We start from the raw sequence: 24,857 nt of genomic DNA on the forward strand, positions 1-24,857 counted from the left end.
TTAAAAATGGAAAGAGATGTGCAAATGTAATTAGAATTTTGATTAAAATCCATTGCTCTCTGCTATGGGACCAGGGCTGCAGTTGCAGAGGAGTGCCGATGTTTGCATTTTGGATGCTGCAGGAAAATGAAACGGGCTTATTATTAGAGGTAAGAAAGGAATTCTTCCCCTCCCTGACTTGTCTTTGTTTTCACATTGTGACTGCCACCCTTTTCTTTTACAGTGATTACACCGGTGTTCAGGTTTTGCGAAGCTCTTCCTGTTGACCATGTCCTCAGTGATTTACTTTGCGTGTACGTGAGGAGCCAAGACACTGGGACATTAGTTCTGGCTCTCCATTTTTAGTAAGCTATTGATGGTGTATTCACCATTAAGTCAATAATTGTTTCTTTAGCTGTCTGACATTATTGAGCATCTGCTCCTGTCACAAAGTTTCCTCTCAGGATGAGGATACTCTGCTCGTCGATCAAGTAGAATGAACAAAAGCTCTGAAACAAATTAAATTAGCCATTCTTTGCTAATGGATCTTGTCTCTGCGCTTTCATAAGGAAAAGCACTTAAGTCTTTCCCAAAATCTATCTATTGGATTTCTATCCATATGTATTAATTCTTCAACGGATTGTCAGAAAAGTATAGATTTTGTCTGGACTAAATATAACATGTTGGGTCATAATCGGTTCGAGTCAGTAGCAAAACACAGACTAACAGCATATTAATCAGATGGTTTATGTAAAAAAAACACAGTCTTGTTAGTAAAGTCAAGCTTCTTTAGTTTTATGTGAGTATTTAGGTGGGAATCTCTTGGTATCTCTTTCTATATTTGAAAGGGGGTATTATTGTGTAAATGACTTAATAAGCCAAAAAAATTCCCATGATATCATATGAAAAGAAAAAAAATGAGCATATCACTGTGGGGTGGATTTATTGGACTCTGGGTTAAAACAAAGCTTGTGATTTCAGGGGATACATTTTTGACACACAATTTCAATATGTTTGGGTTTAATTCTATTAACATTTATGAAGATGATAATAAATCATATACTCAATATTACAATCTTCTGGGTTATACTGGGCACTGAAATATTTTGTTCTCAACTTTTGTCTTGTTTTAAATGTCCTTTTATTCTAGACAGCAAGGCTAACTACCCATTCACACAAAATTTGCTAAAGAAGTTACACCATTCATTGCTTCAGAAATGATGAGAGGTGTCTCTAACACTCTATTAAACCGTGGCAGCCAAACATAAAACTGTAGGTGGTCTTACAGGGTGACCGCTGCCAGTGACGATGCATTTATCCTTCAACATAATGGATTCATCCTCACACAAATACACTCTAGCTTTTCAATTGGCTTTGCTAATTCAGGTTCCTCTGTGCCACTGGCACATGTCTTCCTCTCAGTATCACCAATGCTAAATCACAGATGAAACATTTACGGCCCCGCACACTCGCTCGGGTGTTTGCAAGGCCGCTGATTAAACCTCGGTTCTGATTGGAGGAGACCGCTGAGAAAAATATTACTGAGTCCAGCAGGTGCAGCAGAGCTAATCAAAAGGAATCAATCCAAGAGTCCATAGACACTAACACTACTTCAAAAAGAGGAGCAATCTAATCACCCATAATAAGTGAAACCACTTGTGTGGGTCCATTATGGTGCACAGGGATAAACTATGCAAGCAAATCTGGACTAATGGACTAATGCAATGTGCAATAAAAAGAAAAAAAAGTAGAACGATGGTTCTTGCTTGCTGTTATTCCTCCAAGTCCTATTTTGTTTGTAGACCCTTTGCTAATATCTTAGACTTGTTGTGGACTGCGAAGAAGATAATTTATACAGTGCTGGAGCAGTATCCTTTGTGGGAGAGACACAAGGTGACTTGGACCTTGAGATTTATAACTGTGCAGACCTTTAACACGAAAAACTATTTGTGTGGTAGCATTATAACCCAATTAATCCTTCCTTCTGTTTGGAATATGGTTGCTGTATTACATAATCTCCATACAGATGCTTTTTGCAGTGTGAATAAGGATCTTTATTGGGCAGACATCAACTTGCGGCCTTTCTCAGTGTGTTATCTTGTAACTACCTCTGTACTAATCAAGCAGACTGTCTAACTATCAGCTACAAAACGTGATTTACAGGTCCAAACATCGTTTTAGTTTGTATCATACTGATCAGATTATTTTGCACAAACAATATCACAGAGCAGATAAATACATTAAACACAGATGTAGGACTTTGGGGTGGGGTTGCCAAAGTATTCATGTCAGTGGGAATCTAGGAGGAGGGAAATGTCGTGACGAGGTCGTGTCCTTCCGGTGGTCTCATTCTGGCACGGGCGTGAGCCTCACAGTACAGCTGCCCCTCCACAAAGAAATAGCCCCTCTGTTTCAGGTTGGCGTCACAGTCAGAGCACACAAAGCAACCGGGGTGATGATATTTGTCCCGAGCTTTCACCACCGTCCCACTGTGGCGTCAAAAACAAAGAGTGCAGATATAATTATGCAGCAAACGTATTGATTTTCTCCTCTTAATTCTTCACAGGTTTAAAACTCTGATCTACGTGGTTAAAGTATTCTGAATGTGCAAACTGACATGCTGAGCGCACTTGTGCATTTTACCAGCAGCGTAACATGCAGCGTGTTTTAGAGGCTTTGGGATGGTGCATTTCTGGCCAATCATTTCCAAGTACTGTGAGGCTGACTTTTGTTGCTTGCTATCACATGCCACCACTACCGTTATCTTTAGATCTTTAATGGTGGCCACTGTCTATGTGAAGCACTACTTTTGTTGACACACTGGATTGATGTGATACACATCATCTCATGGTTGGAAAAATGACATTTGCTTTAAGACAAGTAAGCGTTAGGGCTGTCATTTGCATATCGATGTAAATAAATCTTGCTATCTTGTCAGTGAGTTTTATGAGCATCTGGAAAGGGCCTTGCTGTAGCTGACTTTGCCAAACAACAGACTGTCAGAGGACGTTGAACACTGAATGCTGACTCACTTTTGCTGTGGGTGGTGCCTTTGCTGCCACATTTCAGTGGTAAGGTGGCAGGCAAGTACACAGATTTGTTGTAGCAGAGAAATACAGCTGCGAATTCAACAAATGACCTTTTTTTCTACAATGTGTGAACAGAAATTAGGTATAAAATCCAAAATACTTCCAAACACCTCTCCACCTGCTCGCTTGTTTCAAATGTGTGAGCTTATTTTAGGAGGAGGTTACCAGGGCTTGCGTTCGGTCAAGCTGATACTAGACTGCCCTCTGCTGGATTATAAGGGACACTACTTCTAATGGTATGACACTTACTGCTATACAGTCTGAAACGCTTACAGATGTCATTTTTTAATTCACTTGGGCTACTGACATTTAAATTTTCGCCACATTTGAACAGGTGTTTGTTCTTAGATGAAAAAGGGGCAGCACTAGTAAGGATTCAGTTAATCAAACCATGCAGAATTCAGGTGAACGAGCACTGGTTTCATCATGACCCCCCTCATTACTTCTCTGCTACATACATTTTATCTATGTATGTATTTATTCTGCAATTTATTTTCATTTTTCGCCATCTTTGTTTGCCCATGCTTTGGTTGGCAGTGTCTACTAAAATTGTGGAGCTTGTAATTTGCTTTGAAACAGCTGATTTTTTTCTTAAATGAACAAAGAAAAATAGTAAAATAAAAGAGGCTGCAGAGCAGTTCTTTATGTGCAGCCATGTGCACATTTGCAGATATGTGCATATGTGCAAGGTTCGAATCACCAGTTTTATGATCACTCTTCCATTTTATTTAAGGTTTATGTGATCAATGATCAGATTAATTTAATGCATTTTTTTAGTTACATGAAGAGGTCATTTGCTTCGTAGCTGGTACATTAGACAATGTCTTGCATCCTTAATATTGGCTGTATATCAAACAAGCAGCAACAAGTTTTTCAATTGAAATGATCATGTGAGATGTTTGTCTTCACACTGAAATTTAACAAATAACCATAATCTTTTTCTGAATAAAAAATATCCCCAACAAAAGCTCTGCTTTATGAAGCTTCCACTGTCTTGTCGTGGTCATATTATGTAAGTTCATGGTATGTTGTCCACGTGATTATCTGTTCATTTTCCTTGTGTTGATGCATGTAGGGTTTTAATGTGAATTGCAGATGATTTGTTCTATTTTTACTCACACAATCCCATTCCCACACTTGTCGCAGACAGGCAGTTTCTGCAGGTTTCCTGTAGGTGGAGCCGGTTTGGTTGTTGGGGCTTTAACTGTCCGAGTCACAATGGGGCGAGAGCCTAACCCACCCGCCCGGGGGGAAAAAAAAAAACACTTGTCAAAACAACCCTTTTTGATTATAGCACATACACTGAAACAACAGACTTGAACATTCGAACCAGGAACACTTCAGGAAGACAGGGGACATATGCTACAATAGCCAGTCAAATGTTAGTGCTTCCTTTATGGCTCTGAGCAAACTTACTTAAACTCTACCTTGACATATTTTTTTTTTAGACAGTCAAGGAAACACATGGAAAATTGCTTTTGCATTGACGTATTGTGCAACTTTAATGGCACGGCACTTGAATAACAAGGGGTACACAAGAGTCTGTCTCAGTAATTAATGTATGACACAGTGTGTGACTTCAACAAAAGAGATACTAGCAATCTAATGGTACTTTATTATTATTTTCTCCCCTTAACAATATAAAACATGATTTTCTAAGAATTATTATGAAGTCACAGTAAAGTCATCAAAACAGCAAAATGTATATCAGCAGGTCAGTTATAAGGTTGATGGCTCAGTCCCTGGTTCAGAAGGCTGACCAGATCAAAGCTTCCCCAAAAGCTCATTAATCCAACCAGTGAAATACTTTGGTTGTTTTGGAGTCAACTGATCATCTGATAGGGAGGAGCTTACCATCACTGTCAATAAAGTCCTGGAGGGCTTTAAAGGACCCAGACTGCCGGGGCTCTTGGGGCTCCTCCTGGTCCTTCTGTAACATCTGGTACACGTCAGAATCCTCGATGCTGGCCAAAGTCCTGGGACTGAGCAGTGCGTTCACACAAAGATTCAGAGACACACAGGTTGAAAGAAAAATGCTTACACACGTCCTCTTATCACCTGGAGACAGACATTATGCACTGTAACCTAAACTGCTTTGCTCTGAAATTGCTGCTCGGTGTTAGCAGCGGCTCAGTGACCAGCTGGTGAGCATACAGCCGCCTGACTCAGCCCGAATATGAGAAAAAGTAAAAATCATAGACTAGATAACATGGAGGAAAAGATAAGGATTGAAATGAAAGATTAATTTTAGCCAGGGTTCAATGCAAGCTAACAACAGCCTTTTGCAGTTATTACTGTAACTGTTTTAATTCTTTAGTAAATTGTAATTCCTTATGTCTGCTGATGATGGTTTTAAACTGCACATGAGACAGTGTAAGCCAGTAAGACATGAGTGAGACATGCCTTTGCTTTGATGTAATGCGTGTCTCATTCAGAAGTTGTGGTCGAACCATAGAGATTCCTTCCTGTCTGCCAGTGTCATATTTTCTCAGAGTTACACACTATATATCACATGAACTAATGAAATCCATATGGCTCTCTGGGAAAGCTGGAGGCAATTATATTCCAGTGAATCAGAGTGTCAGAATGGCAGGGTGATTCAGGAGGCCAGTCATGCAAAGAACAGGTGGACTACTTTTAACTCAGCAACAGTAAAGTAAAAAAAAAGAAAGGAAAAGAAGGAAAAGAAAATCATTGTTACATTGATCTCCATATGAGGTTCAGGCGTTACAAACCAGGTAGCATAACATCAATGACGAGTGGACATTTTCATGTTGTTGTAGTTTCAGAGCCATCGTTTGGAAAACATATAGTTTGGCCTGAAGGTGGCGCCACGTGATGCCAGTTTAAAATAGAAATCCACTCTTAAATATTCTAAACTCAGCTCATGGTTTTGGAGAGCTTTCAGATGTACAAAGTCAGTAGCCCTAACAACCTTAACCTGCTTTTCACTAAGTAGAAAAAAAATGCTGAAAACCGCGTGTTGAAAGCAGACTGAAGCCTGATTATTTGACTGGTAGGGACTACTTTTACAAACATTTAACTCATTATTTGAAACTTAAGCCATTTCACATATAAACACAAATTATATGACATATGTGTGGTCTATAATATATGCATATAAAAGCTGTTCTGTAAGATTGCTATGATTAGCTGGAGCGCCCACCTCCCAGACTTGTGTTGAACAAAGCCTCGGATTTGACCCTCCATGGCATCCTGGATATTGCCTGAGGAGTAGAGGCCTATAGGAGTGTTGTAGGACGTGCTGACCACCTGCCGCTTGTCATCAATGTTTGCTGCTGCAACAAATGGCTGAGCTCTTCGGTTGTGACCGGTGCCAATTGGTTTATATTCCTGTAGAGAGAAGAAGGGAACAATGACACTGTTGTGATGACGATGACATCAAATTACTTGAGGCAAAACGGCTACATTACCGGTAAATATGAATGATTTTCTCACAGCCTCACAAACCTGCTGTTCTGCTTGCAGGTTTATTTTAAATGGGTGAGCTCTGCCGTCCTCCGTGGCACGCGGGGACCACAGTTTGGGTTCATTCCTGGGAATTAAAGACACATTCTGATTGGAGGGTCAGCTCAACATAACTTGATAAATCAGGCCTGTGAGAATATGCGAGTGTATAATCCTAAAACATATTAAAAAAAAAATTATTTGTGTTGTCCTTTTTTTTTCTGGAGTGTCATATGACCGGTATTTTCATCCCAGTTTCGTCCACTGTTTGTTCATTTTCTTCTGGTTTTCTGCATAAAAATTTCAATTCAGACCTTTAAAGTCAGGCAGATTTTCACAGCTTTTCTTATCTTTAAACGGATCACAAGACAAAAGGGTTGGACAACAGCTCCCACATTAGTATAGTATATAGGAATTTTGTTAAAACAGTTAAAAACCCTTTAAAATGGATCTTCTGTAGCATTCACGATGGACACACTAAGTACACAACTTGTTAAACATGTGACAAACATACACGACAAAAGAACCATCAAGTTGAACTTGACTAAATATGAAGATTTATGACATAAAAATGAATGAATGTGTTTCACAAACGGACCCATGCGTTTAACGTCTTTGCAATGCACAGGTGTTCCTTTCAGTCTATGAACCACCTGTTTGTGTGCATGCTTAGGCAAATGAGTCTTTATAACCTTTCAACAGTGAGACAGAGCTGATTGGTGGATTCCTTTATCTTGCTCTGGGCCTCACAGTGCATCATGTCTGCGGCAGGGACTCCCTCGATGGTCAGTATGATGTCACCGGCGCACAAATTGGCATTGGATGCCTTACTGCCAGGTGTGATCTGGATGGGAACACATGAAAGGATAAACAAGTCAACTAAAAAAAAGAGCAAATGTGTCGCACGTGAAGACAGAAAAAAGTCGTTTATTGAAAGAGAAACCTTCAAGTCGACGCAGAGGGTCACAGACTGATGTTAGACAGTGATTACAGCCACCGTGATTAAATACCGAATGACCAAATGTTTCTATATTTATATATTTTAACTCAACATTATTCCATATTTGATTACAGCACATGGCAGTAGAATAATTGTAAGTTCTGTGTAATTTTGCTTAAATTCAAATTTGTATAACAACCTATCATACTAGCTCGACAATCTAATTTGGCACATTTCCAAATTTTCCAAACTCTCCATATTCTCCATCAGCACAGGCTTGTTCTCCAGGTCATCAGCTGCTTTTCCTGGCACCATTCCACCAGCAGAAATACATCACTTTATATTTACCCATCTGTGTTAAACATGAGGTGGTCATCAATCCAGCAACTCTTTCACTCATGCTAACAAGAGCTTATTGGTTAACTGAATTTACATGTAATTAGATACATATTTCCAGTTCCAGTCTTTGCTGAATCAAGTTTTAAGGATTTGGAGATTTGACACCACGCAACATGAGCGCTGCTGTGGAGGGTTTCTGTGCGTCCTGAGAGGTTGTTTCCGTCCGGTTTATCTGTCACAAACAAACATACGTCATCTTTAAATTCAGGAAATGATGACGTTCATGAGCCGGGAGTCATGAGAAGTTTCTGACCTGAAGCTTTCTCAGACAAAGTTTTCATGGGGCAGGGAAGGCTGAAATACTCCTCAATGGAAAATCAAAAGTGTTTGGAAATAAAGACAATTCTTTCTTTCTTTTTGCATGACAAATTAAAGCTACCTCCTACAGTAAAAAACAAAACAACGAAAATGATAATATATGTATTTATCAAATTCTGAATGAATCAAATAGGTTGCAGGATCAGTGAAAATGCCGTTTGTTTTTCAATTTTCAATCTGGATAAAACTTTGACATTTGTTGCCATAATTAGATTTTAAAGCACAGGAGACAGTTTTTTCTAAAGCTGCTAGTTTTCAGGGAAGTGGGCAGCAGCTCTGCTGTGACAGAAAGTGTACGTACCATTGTAGTACTGTCAGTGTCATTAACCAGAAACTCTAATTCCACATTATTCTACAGCACCAGATGTCATATGGACATCCTCTTATATGTTAAGGCTAAGATCTCATAGAACAGGCATTAAAACAAGTTTTTATGTGAAAAGAAAAAAAAAACATTCTCGGTTTCTGGCATCTTACAGAAAACAGTGTAGTTGGACTCATATTTCAAATGTCCAGGAGCTGTCAACAACTCCATTACATGGTGATCTTTCCCTTCAAAACATCACACATGGTTTTATTTCAATAAATGTTCACATGATCTGATACATCAACAAAAATCCATGAAACGAGACAGTCCAAAAAAAATCAAAAACAGACTCATGCAGAGGAACTGCAGTTTTTCTACTTTCCTAACCAATAAATCACCCACCCAGATAAAACTGCTGTCCCTGTAAATGTAACAATATGTGAAGGGATTCAAACCGGATCTACCTGCAGCAGCTACAATAACATGCTGTTTACACACTGATCCATAATCTGGTGATTGCATAAACAATAATTCGGATAAAACGGACTAAACCAATCTTTACTTTAATTATATTTGCTGCTGACTCTTATCTACTTTTACTTAAAGTAGGATTTTTCATGCAAGACTTTTACATGCAACGTCGACATTGCTCTATCGTCTCTTTTACTTATCTAAACAATCCGAGTACTTCTTCAGTCTCCTCTCTCCTCCATCCTCCAGTCTGTGATCTGGAAATCATTCACAGACTAATTCTTCTGAAGGATGTCTCAATTTATAAATGTACCCTATAGAGGAGTGAGGTGGGAGGAGGTTTTAAATGGTGCCTCTGAAGCAAAGATGCCTCATTTTGTTAAATGTCTGTTAGGTCGCCACCTTTTTCTTTGCGTCCTTCTCTAATTCCTCTGCTCACCTGACTATAGTCGAGAGGAAGAACTGAATGTCCTCAAAGTGGGAAATGAGATGGGCAACGAGCGCTCTTCTAACCCTACCCATGTATTTGTAACATCTTATTATTATCATGATTATGCAGGACGAGCGCAGAATGAGATGATCTGCGGATTAACAAGATCCATCAACCCTCCTCCCGCTTAGAAACAAAAGGAAAATAAAATTAGTACAGAAAATATGTAAGTTGTCATCTTATAAGATGTTGTAGCTGAGCGCACCATCACGCAGCATCATGTGGCAGCTACATGTCATCACATAGTGAAAAAGTAAGGGGACACTCAGGTTATACTTTACCACAAAACCAGGGGCTCCAAACAGAGAAAAAAATCGTTGTGGGATTGTTTTGGAGCCTTTTTTGTGAAACTTGTTTACTTGCAGTTTGGTAACCAATGCTACTAATGTTCAGAACTATGTTCTGACCAATGCTCTGTCATGATATTAGGTCACTGACTCATTTTCATAAAGTTTTTTTTTATTTCCTGTCTAATTCAAAGGTCAGTGGACATGGTCATTTGTGCTTTTCCTTTTTTAAATATCACTAAAGGTGAGTGATAATAATTTAGTGTGTCAAAGTACTCTAGTCTCTTATCCAGAGAACCAAAGACCCAAGCAAACGTTATTTTTTTTAAATTTGTTTACAATTTTTAAACTGTTACAGACTCAAATTAAGAATGTTTTGTTGGGTGGAAGTTAGAAAATAAACCAGTACTTACTAAGTTCATTTTAAGCTAAGCAGTAGCTTCCTGCATGTGAGGGAATAGCTTCCGTTGGCTTACTATAGAAAAACCAAAAAAAATCTTTCTTCCTCTATAAATTCCATTCTGATGGTGTAGGCCTTTTCAAACATCTTGGTCTGGTCTTCGTCACTGGCACTTCATCTCTTAAGACAGTACTCTGGGACCCGTGTTCCTTTCTCTTGCTGGGATCACATCTTAATGCAATTTCCCCAAAGTCTCACCTGGACCCAAATGCGTCTGCAAAATACAAAACACAGACTCCACCGAGGAGTCCAGCTATTCATTCAATCGCATGGCAGGGACGAATCATAAATGACCCAGTTCTTCAATAACACAGTGACTGCCCGCTGAGATACAAGCAGCACAAGCCCAGTAACGGATTAAAACATCCCCCCGGTTGGTATGCATGTGCGTAAACTGCCCGTCTCTTGCCACAGCGATAGAGTAAACATGTGCGGTGACAACATGCAGATGGAATATAGTTTCTGCTGGACAGAAAGCGATAAAGATGAACGACAACCTCCGGAGAGTCTTCAGGGTCAGGGAGGATGTCTCAGAAGGCAGCTTCAAACCGAACCGGACATTCCCACCTATAATACACGGGGCATGACCTATGCTCAGTCATATTGCATTACTGGACATGGCAAACTAAACAGCACAGAGATGTTACACTGAAACTAAGATTAGGTCATCTGCCTATAAATAACTGTGGATGAAAGCACTGAGGGGATGTATCATGCTGCCAAAGAGGGAGCAGTAATTTTACAGCGGAGCATTTGTTGCAAAGCTGCTGTCAGACTGTGTTTTACTGCTTGATGTCTGTGAACCAAATCTGAGCACAGATATTCTTTAGTTTCCAAACAGCTCAGCTGTCACGCCGAACGCACGTCTTTGTTTAAAATGGAACAGGTTTTTACTTCTTTTACTTGTTTCTTTCTGCTGGGTTTCTTCTCGGCTCGCTTCTGCCTTATCAACCAAGTCTCCCCTCTCTTCCTTTTTTATCTTGAAGCAACATTGGAGAAGTTTTTGAACCTTAAAACTATGCGCTTTTAATTCGTTATCAAGCACCCCGACCTTTATTACACACACTCCAAGGCCGGAAACTCCCCTGCGCTGGCAGGGGGCCAACAAACCACAGTTCACAACTTTGGTTTCCAGTTCCGAATGAGACGTTTTGCTTTGTTGGTGAGACGCAACGAACCAGCAGCACCAAACAAAGACACCATTACAGATGCAGTGAAACAACCAAAAAACAACTGAGGAAGAAGAGATAAAGTGTAAAAAGCAAGACACAAGACAAGAATACACAAAAGACTGGATTTTACTGCTGGAGAGAGCGCAGACAAAAACAGGAGGACAGATTAATGCGCCGTTAGCTTCACTGTTGATATCAGTAGGTAATAAGTTATTAGCCCCCTTGTTCTGTTACCTTTGATTTGCTCGTCTCGGTCAGATGCCAACGTGCAGGATTAACTTAAAAAAAAAAAAAAAGAACACAGTCATGATCATTTCTCTCTCTGCTCTTTGGAGGCTGTAAAATCCTTTGGAGGATTCAAGCTTTGGTTGATTTCTAAAAGAAAAACTAATAAAACATGTTTATATAATCCAGACATTTACTGGTGATTGATTCCATCCCCACACATATTATCTAAGTCCAGCTTTGAAAAGTTTTCCATAGTTTCAGTCAGACTAACTTTTGCTACATTGTACCGATTTAGTGGATTTTTGGTGTTTCTCCTTCTCAGACTTAGAAGTCCGATTACACTCGTCCTATTACACTCGTCCTATTACACTCGTCCTATTACACTCGTCCTTTTACACTGGCAGGAGAAGATTCAATTTCAATGCATTTGTCTCATAGTGTTAGGGTTAGAGTTAAGATATCATAGAGCACATGAGGGGAGCTGCTGAATGAAGAAATGTGAACTATGCAATTGGGTCCATTGTTTATATACAGGGTACACGTGATGAAGAGAACACCGATGCTGATGTGTACATTTATACAGAGCTCCCCTTCAAGGCTGCCGTCTGCTGAAGACAATTTTAACTTCTGTTTACTCTCCCGGACCAGCTGGGAACACCGGTGAGTCATAAAGAAGAGGATGTTCCAAACCAAAAATGGCAGTGAGTGAAGAAACTGGATTCGCGTGTGCTTGAATAAAGCCGGAGAGTTTACTGCAGGAACAAAGCTTTTGATTAGACACGAACACATTTCATAGTCAAGCCTGTTTTTTGTTTTTTTTTTCTTTGATTTCAAGACATTGCCTCTTGTATCATTCCCCACATGGACTCCAACCACGTCCCTTTTCTCCTCTTCCATTTCTCGCCCATCCCTCTCTCATCTCCCTCTCATCACCGCTCTCTTATAGACCTCTGAGTCTCCACCAACACAACAGGTGTGAGGTCGCTGGATAGAGCCGGTGGTTTGCCATGTAACTCTGCTTTTATATAGTTCCTGAGGTCTTTCCCTAAATATAGACGAGCCCCGGCCCCGACAGAGCCGGATTACTGAACCTTTCTCATCTGAGCTTTGCGACTCTGGGGACTCAGCCCACAGATTAATCCAAACATGGATGGAGACGCCGCAGTTTGCATTCAGACTGTTTACGGTTTACTTTGGAAAAAGTTTTTCCAGCAAAGCCACAGAAGCAAAATGTATATAAACGTGTCACACAGAAGAGTGACTGAAAGCTGCCTTCAGTTCCATATTCTTATGATTTTTCTGAATGAGGAGGTGCGGGATTTCTTTTTCTGTTTATGCATTCTTCTCCTCTGCTTCCTGGACACACTCATACCTGGTCCTTCGGGGAAATTTGTTCAGACTCTGTTCGACAGCCTCAGAAAAATGTAAATCTTTATTGATTTTTATTCCTGAGTCTCACCCAGCAAATCATCTCATTATTTGTCGTGTCTTTGATCAACCCAAAAAAAACAAATGCCCAAATGTCCATTTTTGGTGTTTTAGAGAGGGGTGAGGATCAGTTAGGTCTGAGAGAGCTGCAGAGCTCTTTATTCCTGAAAAGTGAGAACAGCTGTTGTGATGGAGGCTAATAATGCACAGCTGCAGATTCATCGTCTCATTCTCACCAAGAAAAGGTTTGATAAGTCTTTTCCTCAAAATGTGGACTGCTGCCTTAATTTCACAGGTTTATTCATTTGTTTTTATCGGTATCTTTGGTGATTCAGTTGCTTGGCAGTACATTGTGTCAACAGGAAACATAACATTTGCTCCAGGAAATTGTAATTTTCATGAAAAGATGTAGATAAAGATTACTTTCAAACTACAGGTTAAATTGATGGAAATCATTTGTTTGTTTAGTCGTTATTCAGTGAAAAAAAATCTGGTTTCTGTCACACGTGAAGTCTATTCTTCCAGCTCTGCCTGTTTAAGATGAGGAGCCACAGCTGATTTTCCCTGTTTACTGAACAGCTGCATTGTCAAAACTGACATATCACAACACTGTCTCATCATTCCGGTTAATTACAAATCTATTCTTCTCTGTGTTGAATCAGCTGCCAGCATGGATATCCTCTATGAATACTCCCCCTTCTATTTGGCCCGATTTCGTGTTTTTCATCAGTTTTTTTGCTGGAAATCATCCACACACGCCTCAGGATTAGAGTACATTTTTTTGGGGAATACTTTCCATGCTCCTAAATTCTTCTGTCTGTTATCCCCTCTGTGAGATACGCTGGTGTGTGTGTGTGTGTGTGTGTGTGTGTGTGTGTGCGCACACACACGTCAGGGCACAACGTAAGCCGCTATTTGTATCTAAGCCTCTTGCTTTTACTGTGGCACAGGTGCAAGCTCCATACCCCACCAGAATGTTTTCTAGAACGAACCCTCCTGGAAGGACAATGTTGACAGTAAAGCAAGCCGTAATCCTTCAGGAATGGACCCCCAGAGGGGAAACACACATTCGTGGTGCAGCAGTAAAATTATTTCCAAGTCTCTGATAGTAAAACAAAAATCACTTTGCACCACAAAATGGGGATCAATCTAAAAACCAGTAGAAGCTTTTGTTGTACTCGTGCTGTTAGGAAAAAAATTAATTGTTTAGTGGAGTGCTTATAAACAGTGACATCACTCACCCTGGAGATGGTCAGGGGCTGGTTGAAGTCCTTTCCTCCCGTCAGGCGGAAACCCCAGGGGGCCGGCCCATCCAACACGACATTGAGTGGCATGACCCTTTAATATCCCCAGCTGTTAGAACAGCAGCAGGCAGTAAACTGCACACGGTTGGGATCACAGTTAAAGAGCAGAGCAATATCAAAGAGATGGAGGTTTTGAACCATGCAGGGGGGGGAGCAGAGGGAGGGGAATGAACAGACCCCACCCAAGGAGTGAGGTAATTGGTCAGATTTTGGGAACAGACTCTCAGTCTTTACCACTACCACCAGCATTGGCTCACCTTCCTTCTTCTGTTGCGCAGTCTTTTGCTTTTTTTAACTATGACTTCTTCTTACCTTCAGACAGAAACTAATGTTTAGCCTCTTAAGTAGGGCCCAGCTACCTCTTCTTGGCTCTCAGACTCTGCTTACCTACATGGACACAGAACTGGGATGTAAACCAGCCTCTTTGGGAAGTTAACGCTTCTCATCTGCGGACAGCTAAGGGTCTGGCTGGCCTCCTCTCGCTCCGCTCGTCGGGTCATGCTGCTCCTGTCCTTATTTGGTCTGGAGGCAAAGCTCCTCTGTGAGGCTCTGGAGGTTTCGTAGGCACATTCCAGCCACTATTGATCTGGATGGGACCCAGGCTTCTTCTTCCTGGGCTTGATAACGACCCAGTTTCCTCCCGAGAAGGGATTTTAACAACCAATCATTTGTCTTTTTCCTGTTTGCACCAGACATTTAGCTCCATTCTGTTGCTCGAGACATCTTTCTGTTATCAAAGGACTTCCTCTAGCTTACAAAATTCTTAATCCCCTTGCCACAGCCATCTCCAGATATATTCTTCTCATTTTATGAAATGCCTTTTATACCTTAATAGTATTAAAGCTTGCAAACCAATGGTCTTCGCAAGACATTTTAATCTAAGTCAGCACTGTAGGCTTTCACTCTAATGGGGTGATGTTGTCATTGTGTAAAGTGAGGAAAATCACATTAGTCACACCACTGACTGCACGGTGGACTGTTTGAAAGGGTGCTGCACCTGTAAGTTCATCTACTTGAAACAAAACGGCGGTGAGCTGAGACTGTGGGCGTCAGCGGTATGAGGAGGAAAAGGGCATGGATGCCCCAGAGTACTGTGATTAGCTAGTTTAGGAAGTTAAACAGTGGGGATTAGTCATTAAAAAAAAGTCAGTTATTGTGTTTATAGATTTTATATAAAGGACGGACATGGCAACTGAATCTGAGATATGAAATTCATTTTAAGTTCAGTAAGGCAGCTTTTTATTTGTTTTTGTGTTTTTATGTTAAGTTCTTATGATTCATCTGTGTTTTACCTGAATGGTCGTCAGGGCTGTCTGTGTGAGGAATCTGCTAAGAGCTGCTCACTTGGAGTCAACAGAGGATTCTTTTTTTTTTTTCTCCCAATCTATAAACAACTCAAACCTGAAATGTTTCTTTTTTTTTTTGTGATAAAATGTTATGTGATTTTTTTACATCACAACCTTTCTGCATCGTGTTTTTCTCTGATTACTCACATTTTTTAACTGTACAATGTTGCAACATGGATTCAATAAAAAAAACAACAACACAGGAGACAGAGCGCGCTCCAACCTAAAACTAAGTGCTTCAAAAACAGATGTTCCCAAACCAGTGGGTGACATCACACTGGCTACGGCCTCCTCTTATACTTATGATGGGCAGTTTTGCACAGCCTTATCTCTCTGTGCTCCAGCGCTGCCGTGTCATGGCTGGGCTCTGCACGGAGACTCCAGCTTCCTCAGCGAGAGACGTGAAAACAAAAGAATTTCACTGTACTGAGCGCAGTGCATACATTTGAATTTTTGCACGACTGAATAGGATCGTTTATTCATTTAATTTATTCTTCAGAAGCTTTCATCCAAAGCGACCCCAAAGGGAGGAACACACTGGTGGTTCAGCATCTTACTCAGGGACACTTTGGCATGTAAACTGGGGCATTTGGGGATCAAACCATTAATCTTCTGATCTTGTCACAACACATCCTTTTAATGCAGATACAGTAACTGCTGTATTTGATCTATTTTATACTGTGGAGTTCTATTCTGTTCTACTGTAATGAATCAGATCACCTATGTGCTCGGAGTAATGGTCAGACCACAGACTACCTTTAAACTTCTTAAATTAGGTCTTTTTTCTTGTCTTTAACAACGTTTTTGATCTGTAAAGCTGAAAAATAAAAAAAGGAAATATATCATCTACCAGCTGGATTTTATTAGCAATACAGCCCCATTAAATCATCAAACATGTGCTACGATATCGTAGAAATACTTAAGGTCCAAGAATGTATGCTGAGTTTGATTTTTACCAGGAATAACATTAGAATTACATGTTTAATCACACGTAGAAACATATCAGAAGTCAAATTCACGTCCCAAGTCCAAATTTGCACTTATGCTCATATCAAAGGCAGACAAAAAGCCTACTGTATGCTTAAACACTGACGACTTTATGCTCTCTGTCCACTATCTTACATTTTCATGTTGTTTTCTAGACTACAAATGCATAAATTTGACTTTTTTTTGTTTTTTTGCATCACAGATGAGGTTTACATATACATGGCTGTTAAATCAGAGTCAGATGTAAGGCAGCAGTCACCACCGCAGCTCAGTCCACCAACAGCAACTTCGGCTGAGCCGACTTCCCCGACTCTTTGACGGCTTTCAAAGAGGTGAAACTTAGCACCCCCCGATGAAGAGAAATGTAAAGAAAGAGAAAACCAAATGGAATGGTGGGTGAGAAAAAGCTGAGTTTATAAAGCAAGTGGATGTTGGCCATTTTACAGCTCTCATACAAAAGGCTTACAAAACACAGCACAGACGCACGCACACACACATACACACACACACACACGCACACGCGTGTTCTTACACCAGCTGACATAGTGAATGACGGGGAGTGACGTGAGGGACAATGAATGATAACATATCTTAAGGTGCTTTAACAATAGCTTTGTTGACAGTGTCCATCCATTGTGAAACATAAAATGAGAAAACAGCAAAAAAAAAAACAAAGATTGTGTTTACTTTGCATGACAAGCGAAGAAGGAAATAGCCGATTATCTGAAATAATACACACATGTGAACAGTGATCCGCTACCCACGGACTCTGACAGCAGGGTTAAAAGACGCCATCAGTCTATCAGAGAAGCTGCAAGAACTCAACTGCAGTCTTCATACATTTCTATCTCATTCTGTAACTTATTTAAATAAATTTAACATTTAACACCAAACCTGGCAATTCATTATATCCCATCAGCTATCGGGTTATTTATTTCTATCAGAACCCAACTGGACAATGGTACTTCACGGAAAAAAAAAAAAGAGAAAAAAGGGGAACAATCCTTCAAATGTAAATTAGGTGCTGAAAACATACATTTAGAAAAAGCAACGTGGTGTTCATCCTTCTTAAAATCATAGTGTAACACAGTCTGATCGACAAGTCATCCCCTAATAAATAAAAATACCTATAAAAGGTCAGCAAACTGTCTGCATACCCTTTCCACACATGACTCTGTCCCCTGAGGCCCCGCAGGCAGAGAACTCTCTCGTGTCTCAAATCTGAGGTGAAGTTTGACTTAAAAACAAACACGTTGCTGTGTCCAGGTTTTGTTAAAGTGCATCAATCCTAACGTGAAAAATGAGCAAACAACAAAACCAACAATATCTGTGTGTTTTTTTCTACTATACTCGGACTCTAGGATTAGATCAGCAAGTTAAGCATTTCTCCATGAACTCGGGTGCGTTATCTGAAGTAACTGACCAATGGAAACCCTGGGTAACACATAACATTGACACATGCACAGTCTGTTCCACATGTGACGCTGTGAAGCGGCAGGATGAAGCGACTCGTTGGCCGAAATCTCCCGAAACACGGCTTGGAAAACCGACACAATACTGTTTAAAATACACCCGGCACTCTGGGGACAGCTGTGACCGAACGCTGGAATTAACTGCAGGTCAATGTTATCACGCTTTTAAATTTGAGTTACTGCAGAAAACTAAATAAAATAAAAGGAGGCGATCTTGGTGATCTCGCTGCCCTTAAACAGATGAAACCAAACAGGAAGCATCACTGCGGTCCTTCGCTATTCTTCCACCATCGTCAAAAGTTAGGTCAAAAGGTCACTGACTGGAGCACAAATTTGGGGTTTTCCATGATAGAAAAATAAAGGTAAAAAGATAAGATTAAAAAAACAGTATCATCTTAGAGAAGTCTTCCATTAAAGATGGCTAGTTAGAGCTAAGGATTCTGTCTGTGTGAAGCTGACATGCCACACATCTACGCAAACACACAAGTGTGCAGCAGGTCTGGGTCGACGTCCTGCGGGTGCTGTGCTGACGGCGATGAACGTGTCACTGAAACAGGGACGGGGGCCGCGGGGAGTCTGGAATCATCATTATAGCTGCTTCACGTAGTTTCCTGGGAAGGTTCCAAACAACTTGCTCCTTCGAGAGGTCCCTTTACAAACAAAAAGCAATACAAGAGGAAGATCAGAGCTCAGGTGGTCGCGTGCATTCAGATCAGACGGCGTTCTGACAATCGACCCATTCAGACCCTTCAGGGTGGGTTTGCTGAAAAACCTGATAATAGTTGTCACAGTTCACCAAGACATCTTTGCCCGTTTATCTTGATTTATACGCAAACAGTTCCTCTGTGTTAGTAGGTGTGGTGAAAATGCTTTGTGACGTGGGAGCTGCGGCAGATGGAAAGGTCAAACTTTGATGTACTGTGAGCTGCATGGAATTATGTCGTCTTTTTCATAGTGTCAGCTCGTAAATGTCTGATGGAACAACACTGACATCTGGTGGTGTCATTTAGCTTGATTTTTATCATAAAACAACACAGAAGGTTTTCTTTTCTACGGTCTAACGTATAAACATGTTCATTTGATGTGTAAAGTACAGTGCAAATAGGTCTTGAGCAATAGTTCTTCAGGCTTTCTGAATGTCTTTTATAGTTTGTCTTTGGAGTTTAGACATTGGCTGATTTTTCTTCAATTTTCAGTCCTGTTCTTGTACCCGAGCGTCTTTGTTTGTTGAGCTGTGTATCGTTCAAATTAAAAGAGAAACAATTTTTAATTGTATCTTTAAGCGCTATGTTATTAGCAGCCTGATGCAAAGATTTGTCTCAATCTGTAGCTGCGTGTACAGTTCTTACAAATATAGACAAGAGTGTTTTTGCTCCATGGGGATTTGCGAAGAGTTATTAGCAGAAAATGTTGCATATCTCAGTATGATGTGCTGAGATATGCAACAAAAAATGAGAGAAAACTGGAAAAAACAAAATAAAAAGCGTCCGGCCTTAAAAAAACCAACAAAACCCCCCCCCAAAAAACAAAAAAAAAACTATCGACAGCAGATGAAAAGCAGATGAACAGCATCTGAAAGTCAAGTGAAATCCAGCGAAGACCTACTGCTGACTGAGGCCTTATCAGAAGTGGTTGACATGGAAGGGAGGCTGTGAAGAAGCCATTCTTACGGAAGGGAAACAGGAAGAAAAGGCTGAGCTATGCCTAATGACACAAGAACAGGACTGAGAATCAGTGGCAACAGGTCTTATGGCGGGATGAATCCTCCCCAGAGCCCGGACCTCAACACAGTATATATCACCTGGACATACTGTGTCCACTCTGAGCTACATACTGAGCTGTTATTCTGTAAAAAAGATTTTTGGAACATCTTTCTGTGCTGCTGGAATGGCTTCTGCTGGTAACTGGCAATTTTTTACATCCGTTATGATGCATGACCGTGGCAACAGAGAAGTTGTTAACCTGCTGGAGCAGCTAACTGAGCTTTCCGAAGCCCAAGAAATGCCTGGAATAACATCCCAAAATCAAGATGAACTGAAGAGAAGATGTCTTAGAAGCGGTGAAAAGGATAAAATGGACAAGTTATCGCACCAGTTACTGTTTTTTTCAGGTATGAGGCAAAGAAGGAAAGGTGAGAGATGAGGGATGTGTCAAGACTTTTGCACATTTCTGTGTTTCTGTCTCTCTTAGGAAAATAATTTCTCCTTTGTTATCTGACTTCACTGTTCTTCCATTCCTAATCTTACGTAGATTTTAAGAGCCCTGATCTCCGTAAACTGTTTCTGCATCTGGATGTGCAGTTTTTGATGTATTTTAGTATTTTTCAATATACAGTAGCAGAAAATCCAAGTTACTTAAGTAGGGCTCATATTTTGTCACCTTACCAACAAACCAGCCATCATCGCACTTCTCCATCACATCAACAACGTCTCCCTCTCTCAGCTCCAGCTCGTCCTCGTTGCGAGGTATGTAGTTGTACAGAGCCTGGTACCTGCGTTGGGAGCATTCATGAGAACTTAACTGCATGGGTGTCGCAGCTTTTATCACTGTTACTGCTCAGAGAATACATACGGCTTCATCCTATCCTTAATCATAATGCAAATTATAGCAAATATCACTTACGGGTCTCCTCCACCATGAAGGGCATCCTGGACTAACCGCTGAGGTGAGGAGAGAAAGAGAGAAACACAGCATGAATCACAATGTGCCATTTGTGGGGGCTTCATTAAGGGTTTTGAGGGGAAAATACTCTGATTTTTGTGAATTTTCTCCACTGATTATTCAGAGATACGAAAATCTCCCATTTCAATCTGGAAAATTACATCGTATGAAGAGAAACAGCATACACGTATTACAAAATGTGTGGTGATCAATCATGAAAGATAAGGTGATTTCTAAAGTCTTCCCTCCTGCACAGAGGCATGAGTGCAGTCCCCTACCCTTCGACCTCTAATGGGTGACAGATAGGACCTCCGGGACAAGATGGGGCTACGAGGAGGTTTACCACCAACAACTGGATCCTGCTTAACAGGCAGAGAGACCAGAGACCACACACCAATAATCTTCAACAGTAACCAAGTCAGCAACCTTGACAATGAGCCGAACTTGTAAGCAGAAAAATCTAATGACATGCCGTAAAATCATCAATCAACATGCTGATGCCAAAGAAAAATCCTCCGAATCGCACTGCAGAGCAACCCCAAGACGCATCTCACACTGGCTTATTTAAGCATGTTTTCTGCCGTCCACACGTCACCATGTTGGTGCTTTCATGCTAAACTACTGTACAATGCAAGTTAGTGTACATACTGCGATTAATATTCAGTTCCCTGAAAATCCAGACTTTTCTTATGGTCTTTGCACAACAGGCCAAAACCTAAAGACACCCAGTTTAAAACCATATTAAGCATACAAAAGCAGGAAATAGTCCAGGCATTTTTTCCCAAATCAGTAAACGACTGATCAGAGTTTTCAGATTAATTAATTTTCAAATTATTTCATCACACCAAGAAACTCTAGTCTCACTCTCAGCTCCACTGCTATCAGCAGCATAATAGTTAGGGAAACAGATGAGTTGTTATCACAGTTTTCACCCCCACATTCCGGCTTTACCTTCACCTTGGGAGACCTACGACCAGGGTGTGGCACGGTGGGAGCAGCAGGGGGAGAGCGTGGAGTGGAGAGGGGAGGTGAGGCAGTTTTAGACGGGGCAGGAGGGGGTGAAACGGACTCTGACACGGGGCAGGGTGTGACTGGATGAGAAAGACAGGGAACGCTTGAGGGGTGAGAGGCAGAGTGCTGCGAGGGAACATCTGAGGAGGGGGGAGAGATGTGCGAGGGAGGTGGCGTGAAAGATGGAGGGGAAGAGACCGGGGGAAGTGGAGACGTCGTGAGCTGAGGAAGGGACGGGGGCCGCGGGGAGGCAGGGGGACAGGGAGGGAGGATGCTGTGGTCGTGATGCCGTGACCGGGACAAAGAGGACGGAGAAGGCGGAGAAGGGGGAGAGGGGGGAGGAAATGTGACGGTTTGTGGTGGTGGTGGTGTGGAGGGTGAGACGAGACAGGAGTCAGGAAACTCTATCATAGTGGAAGGAGAGACTTCAGCCTACAGAGGTGAAGACATACAGAGGGACGCCGAAGCTGAGTCACGAGAAGACAACATCAGGCATTCTTTAATGCTGTTGTGTTCGTACTTTAATAAACCTCAGAAGGGACATGGAGGGGAAATAGATGGAAAAACAGTAAAAAAACAAACAAAAAACAGTTCATTCCTCTTCTATAATTTCATCTTCTCCTGCTGTTAAACCATTAGTTTGATTTAGGCCACGTTCAACATCTAATTTACACACTTCCAGTTGTGCGATGTCTCTTATCTACATTACTGCACTTTATCTGGACAATGTGATTTCATGCCACACTAGAACTCTGAATATTATTCGTGATTTCCTGTTATGACCGACACCTCCTCAACAGAACACCAACGGTTTTTACCCTTCGCTAAATTAACGTCTGTTGTGGAGTTGAGTAAGAAAAAAAACAAAAAAAAAACCGCTCAACTTGTATTTCAATTGCATTTTCCCCCAACATTAACAATATTAATAAATGTCTTGATCAATCGTGTAGTTAATTTGTGCATTATTCACTGGTAAATGATTAACTTAAATGCAGTGAGCCATATGTGAGAGGGCAAAACGATACATCTATTTTCTCGTCAATGTCCCTTCCAATCAATTTCAAACTCAACAGACGCAGCTCACACCATGCTCTACCTGTGGACTGAGCCTCTCATTTAAGACTCTAACGTCTTCCTCTTTGTCCATCACAGCTTCATCTTCTTCCTCTATGAATAACTCCGTGTATCCCTTTCCTTCCACTGACAGTGGCTTCTGAGCATCAACCGGTTGCTCACTCAGAGGTATCGACTGCTCTCTCCATAAAATGGGTAGTGGCTTCATTGTTACAGGCTTGTGGAACTGCACCTCTAACCAACTGCTGCCTGGAGAGTCGCCGGCTGCAGCGACTGCAGGCGGCTTCGCTGCTGCCTGATGGGATTGTTCATCTCTTTTCTGGAACGGTCCGCTCTGATACTCACTCATCAGTTTGGCGCTAGGAGAATCTACTGAAGGTCCTCTTAAAACGTCACCATCGTCTGTGCTGCCGGAACCATCCAGAATCATAGACAACAGCTCGTCATAGGGGTCTGTTACATGCAACTCAATGACAGGGCTTTTGCGGCTTTGGCTTACATGAGCATCGGACTTGTGCTGCTCTGGCAGTTGTGTGGGAATCTCTGGCTTACTACTGCACACCAGGTGGGCTCCTTCTGAGATATGTAACCCTCTCCCGCTGTTATACCGAAGTGAAGAGTCAGGCAGTGAAGAGGTGAATGAGGAATGAGTGGCGGGTGGAGGAAGAGGAGGAGGAGGTGGAGGAGAAGGCTGAGAGAAAGGCAGGACACCTGCGGGGTCGCCTAAACCAGCACCCCTCTCGGTGAGAGGTGACTGACGTGAAAGCGTGAAGGCTTTTTGTGACTGAACCGGTGAGATCGCCCGCGGCTCTTGTGCCATGAGAAAAGAGGCGAGGTCGGTGGGGAGAGGGGGTGGTGTGGGTGGTACAGGGGTGGTTGTGAGGGACTGGGCTGGAGTGGATGGTGATGGTTCCATTGTGAGGGGCAGCCACTCACTGGTGACAGCTTGCAGGTCGGGCCTTCTCAAAGAGGCTTGAGGGGAAGGGAGGTCACAGGTGGAAGATGGAGGTAGGTGATAGAAGAGCTCCATGAAAGTAAAGTGAGACAGAGGGAACAGAGGGTGATAAATAAAACTAGAACAGAGAAGTACCTTGTGTGCTTTGAGTGTGTTTTAAATGGTCAGGGTGGATTTAAACCAGCTAAAAGTGCACTATTGCTTCAGTGTTGTAGCTCTTTTCTATAGCTTGTTCTTCTATCATAGTCTGAAAAGAACATGAGTCCTTCACTGTCTTACCTTGACGGGTGTGGAGCTAGGTGTCCTGTTGCCATGGTAACTGTGTGGATCTACATGGTGAGCGGAGCTCTTGGACGGCGAGCGCTTGACAATGTCAACGTAGGACACGGGAAAGATTCCCTGTTTGGTTGTGTCTGGGATCTTCCCCTCGTACCAGTTCTGATCCACCTGCCTTATCACAATAACTCTCTCTCCCTACACACACACACACACACACACACACACACACACAGCATCACAGAGTTCACAGTTACACCTCAGTATTGTTGCAGCAAATAAACTACTGTACCACTCACAGCATCTTCTCTATTTACAAGCTATTCCAATTAGTTTGAAGAATTGAAGAACGATAATCAAACTGTAATCATGTTGTCCCTAATACTGCACGTTATGTTTACTCGTACACTTGTTAACACAAGAATGTCACCTGCATTTAAGCCATTATAAACCCAGAAGGCTACCGCCATAAGACCATATGAAGCATCTAAGGAAAATGAAAACTAAACACAATACGCTAAAAAGGCTGAGACATTTTTGCTGTCTACTCTGGTTGAGCTGCTGCTCTGCTTTTGTCTGCTCTTTATGTCAGATTTTCACTGGGGACATGGCTCGGGCAGCTCCTCTCCTCCACACAGACATAAAGCCACAGTGGACCAGATATGGTGATCGATTTTGCTCTCAATGCCGCATTTCACTGCCCCATAAGAGAACCCATTAATGTGAACAAGATGA

General features: G+C 41.6%; 3 protein-coding genes across 3 annotated transcripts in view; all 3 read right to left on the bottom strand.

Moving 5' to 3' along the window:
• Positions 1-1,096: 1,096 nt before the first annotated feature.
• pdlim3b (PDZ and LIM domain 3b) lies at positions 1,097-14,454 on the bottom strand. Its single transcript, XM_072384814.1, has 7 exons — positions 14,278-14,454; positions 7,229-7,380; positions 6,540-6,624; positions 6,235-6,422; positions 4,923-5,050; positions 4,188-4,299; positions 1,097-2,468 (listed from the first exon to the last, which is right to left on the bottom strand). The coding sequence occupies exons 1-7, from the start codon at positions 14,368-14,370 to the stop codon at positions 2,279-2,281; spliced, it is 948 nt and encodes a 315-aa protein (XP_072240915.1). The 5' UTR covers positions 14,371-14,454; the 3' UTR covers positions 1,097-2,278.
• A 2,074-nt stretch (positions 14,455-16,528) lies between these two features.
• The window catches only part of sorbs2a (sorbin and SH3 domain containing 2a), a 45,935-nt gene continuing 37,606 nt past the window's right edge, over positions 16,529-24,857 (bottom strand). Inside the window, exons 24-27 of the mRNA XM_072384815.1 lie at positions 24,126-24,320; positions 20,768-20,805; positions 20,530-20,636; positions 16,529-18,795 (exon numbers count right to left, since the gene is read on the bottom strand). Of these exons, the coding sequence (XP_072240916.1) occupies positions 18,734-18,795; positions 20,530-20,636; positions 20,768-20,805; positions 24,126-24,320 (402 nt within the window). The 3' untranslated portion in view covers positions 16,529-18,733. The remainder of the gene's footprint in view (positions 18,796-20,529; positions 20,637-20,767; positions 20,806-24,125; positions 24,321-24,857) is intronic.
• LOC140305821 (uncharacterized) lies at positions 20,819-23,821 on the bottom strand. Its single transcript, XM_072384816.1, has 3 exons — positions 22,914-23,821; positions 21,758-22,249; positions 20,819-21,165 (listed from the first exon to the last, which is right to left on the bottom strand). Exons 1-3 carry the CDS (start codon positions 23,805-23,807, stop codon positions 21,040-21,042), a joined length of 1,512 nt encoding a protein of 503 aa, XP_072240917.1. The 5' UTR covers positions 23,808-23,821; the 3' UTR covers positions 20,819-21,039.

This window comes from Leuresthes tenuis, unplaced genomic scaffold (genome assembly GCF_036924035.1).
Source record: "Leuresthes tenuis unplaced genomic scaffold, fLeuTen1.0.hap1 SCAF_4, whole genome shotgun sequence".
Classification (NCBI taxonomy): Eukaryota; Metazoa; Chordata; class Actinopteri; order Atheriniformes; family Atherinopsidae; genus Leuresthes; species Leuresthes tenuis.

What these genes read in the sequence shown, in the direction of transcription:
- pdlim3b (XM_072384814.1), bottom strand. Translation starts at nt 14,370, where the DNA reads ATGCCACTCAATGTCGTGTTGGATGGGCCGGCCCCCTGGGGTTTCCGC. An exon ending in GTTCAACACAAGTCTGGGAG is followed by an intron (nt 5,051 to 6,234) that starts GTGGGCGCTCCA and finishes CGCACTGCTCAG; the next exon opens with TCCCAGGACTTTGGCCAGCA. An exon ending in GGACTTTATTGACAGTGATG is followed by an intron (nt 4,300 to 4,922) that starts GTAAGCTCCTCC and finishes CGGGTGGGTTAG; the next exon opens with GCTCTCGCCCCATTGTGACT.
- LOC140305821 (XM_072384816.1), bottom strand. Translation starts at nt 23,807, where the DNA reads ATGGAACCATCACCATCCACTCCAGCCCAGTCCCTCACAACCACCCCT. An exon ending in ATGAGAGGCTCAGTCCACAG is followed by an intron (nt 22,250 to 22,913) that starts GTAGAGCATGGT and finishes TCACCTCTGTAG; the next exon opens with GCTGAAGTCTCTCCTTCCAC. An exon ending in GTAGGTCTCCCAAGGTGAAG is followed by an intron (nt 21,166 to 21,757) that starts GTAAAGCCGGAA and finishes CCTGTTAAGCAG; the next exon opens with GATCCAGTTGTTGGTGGTAA.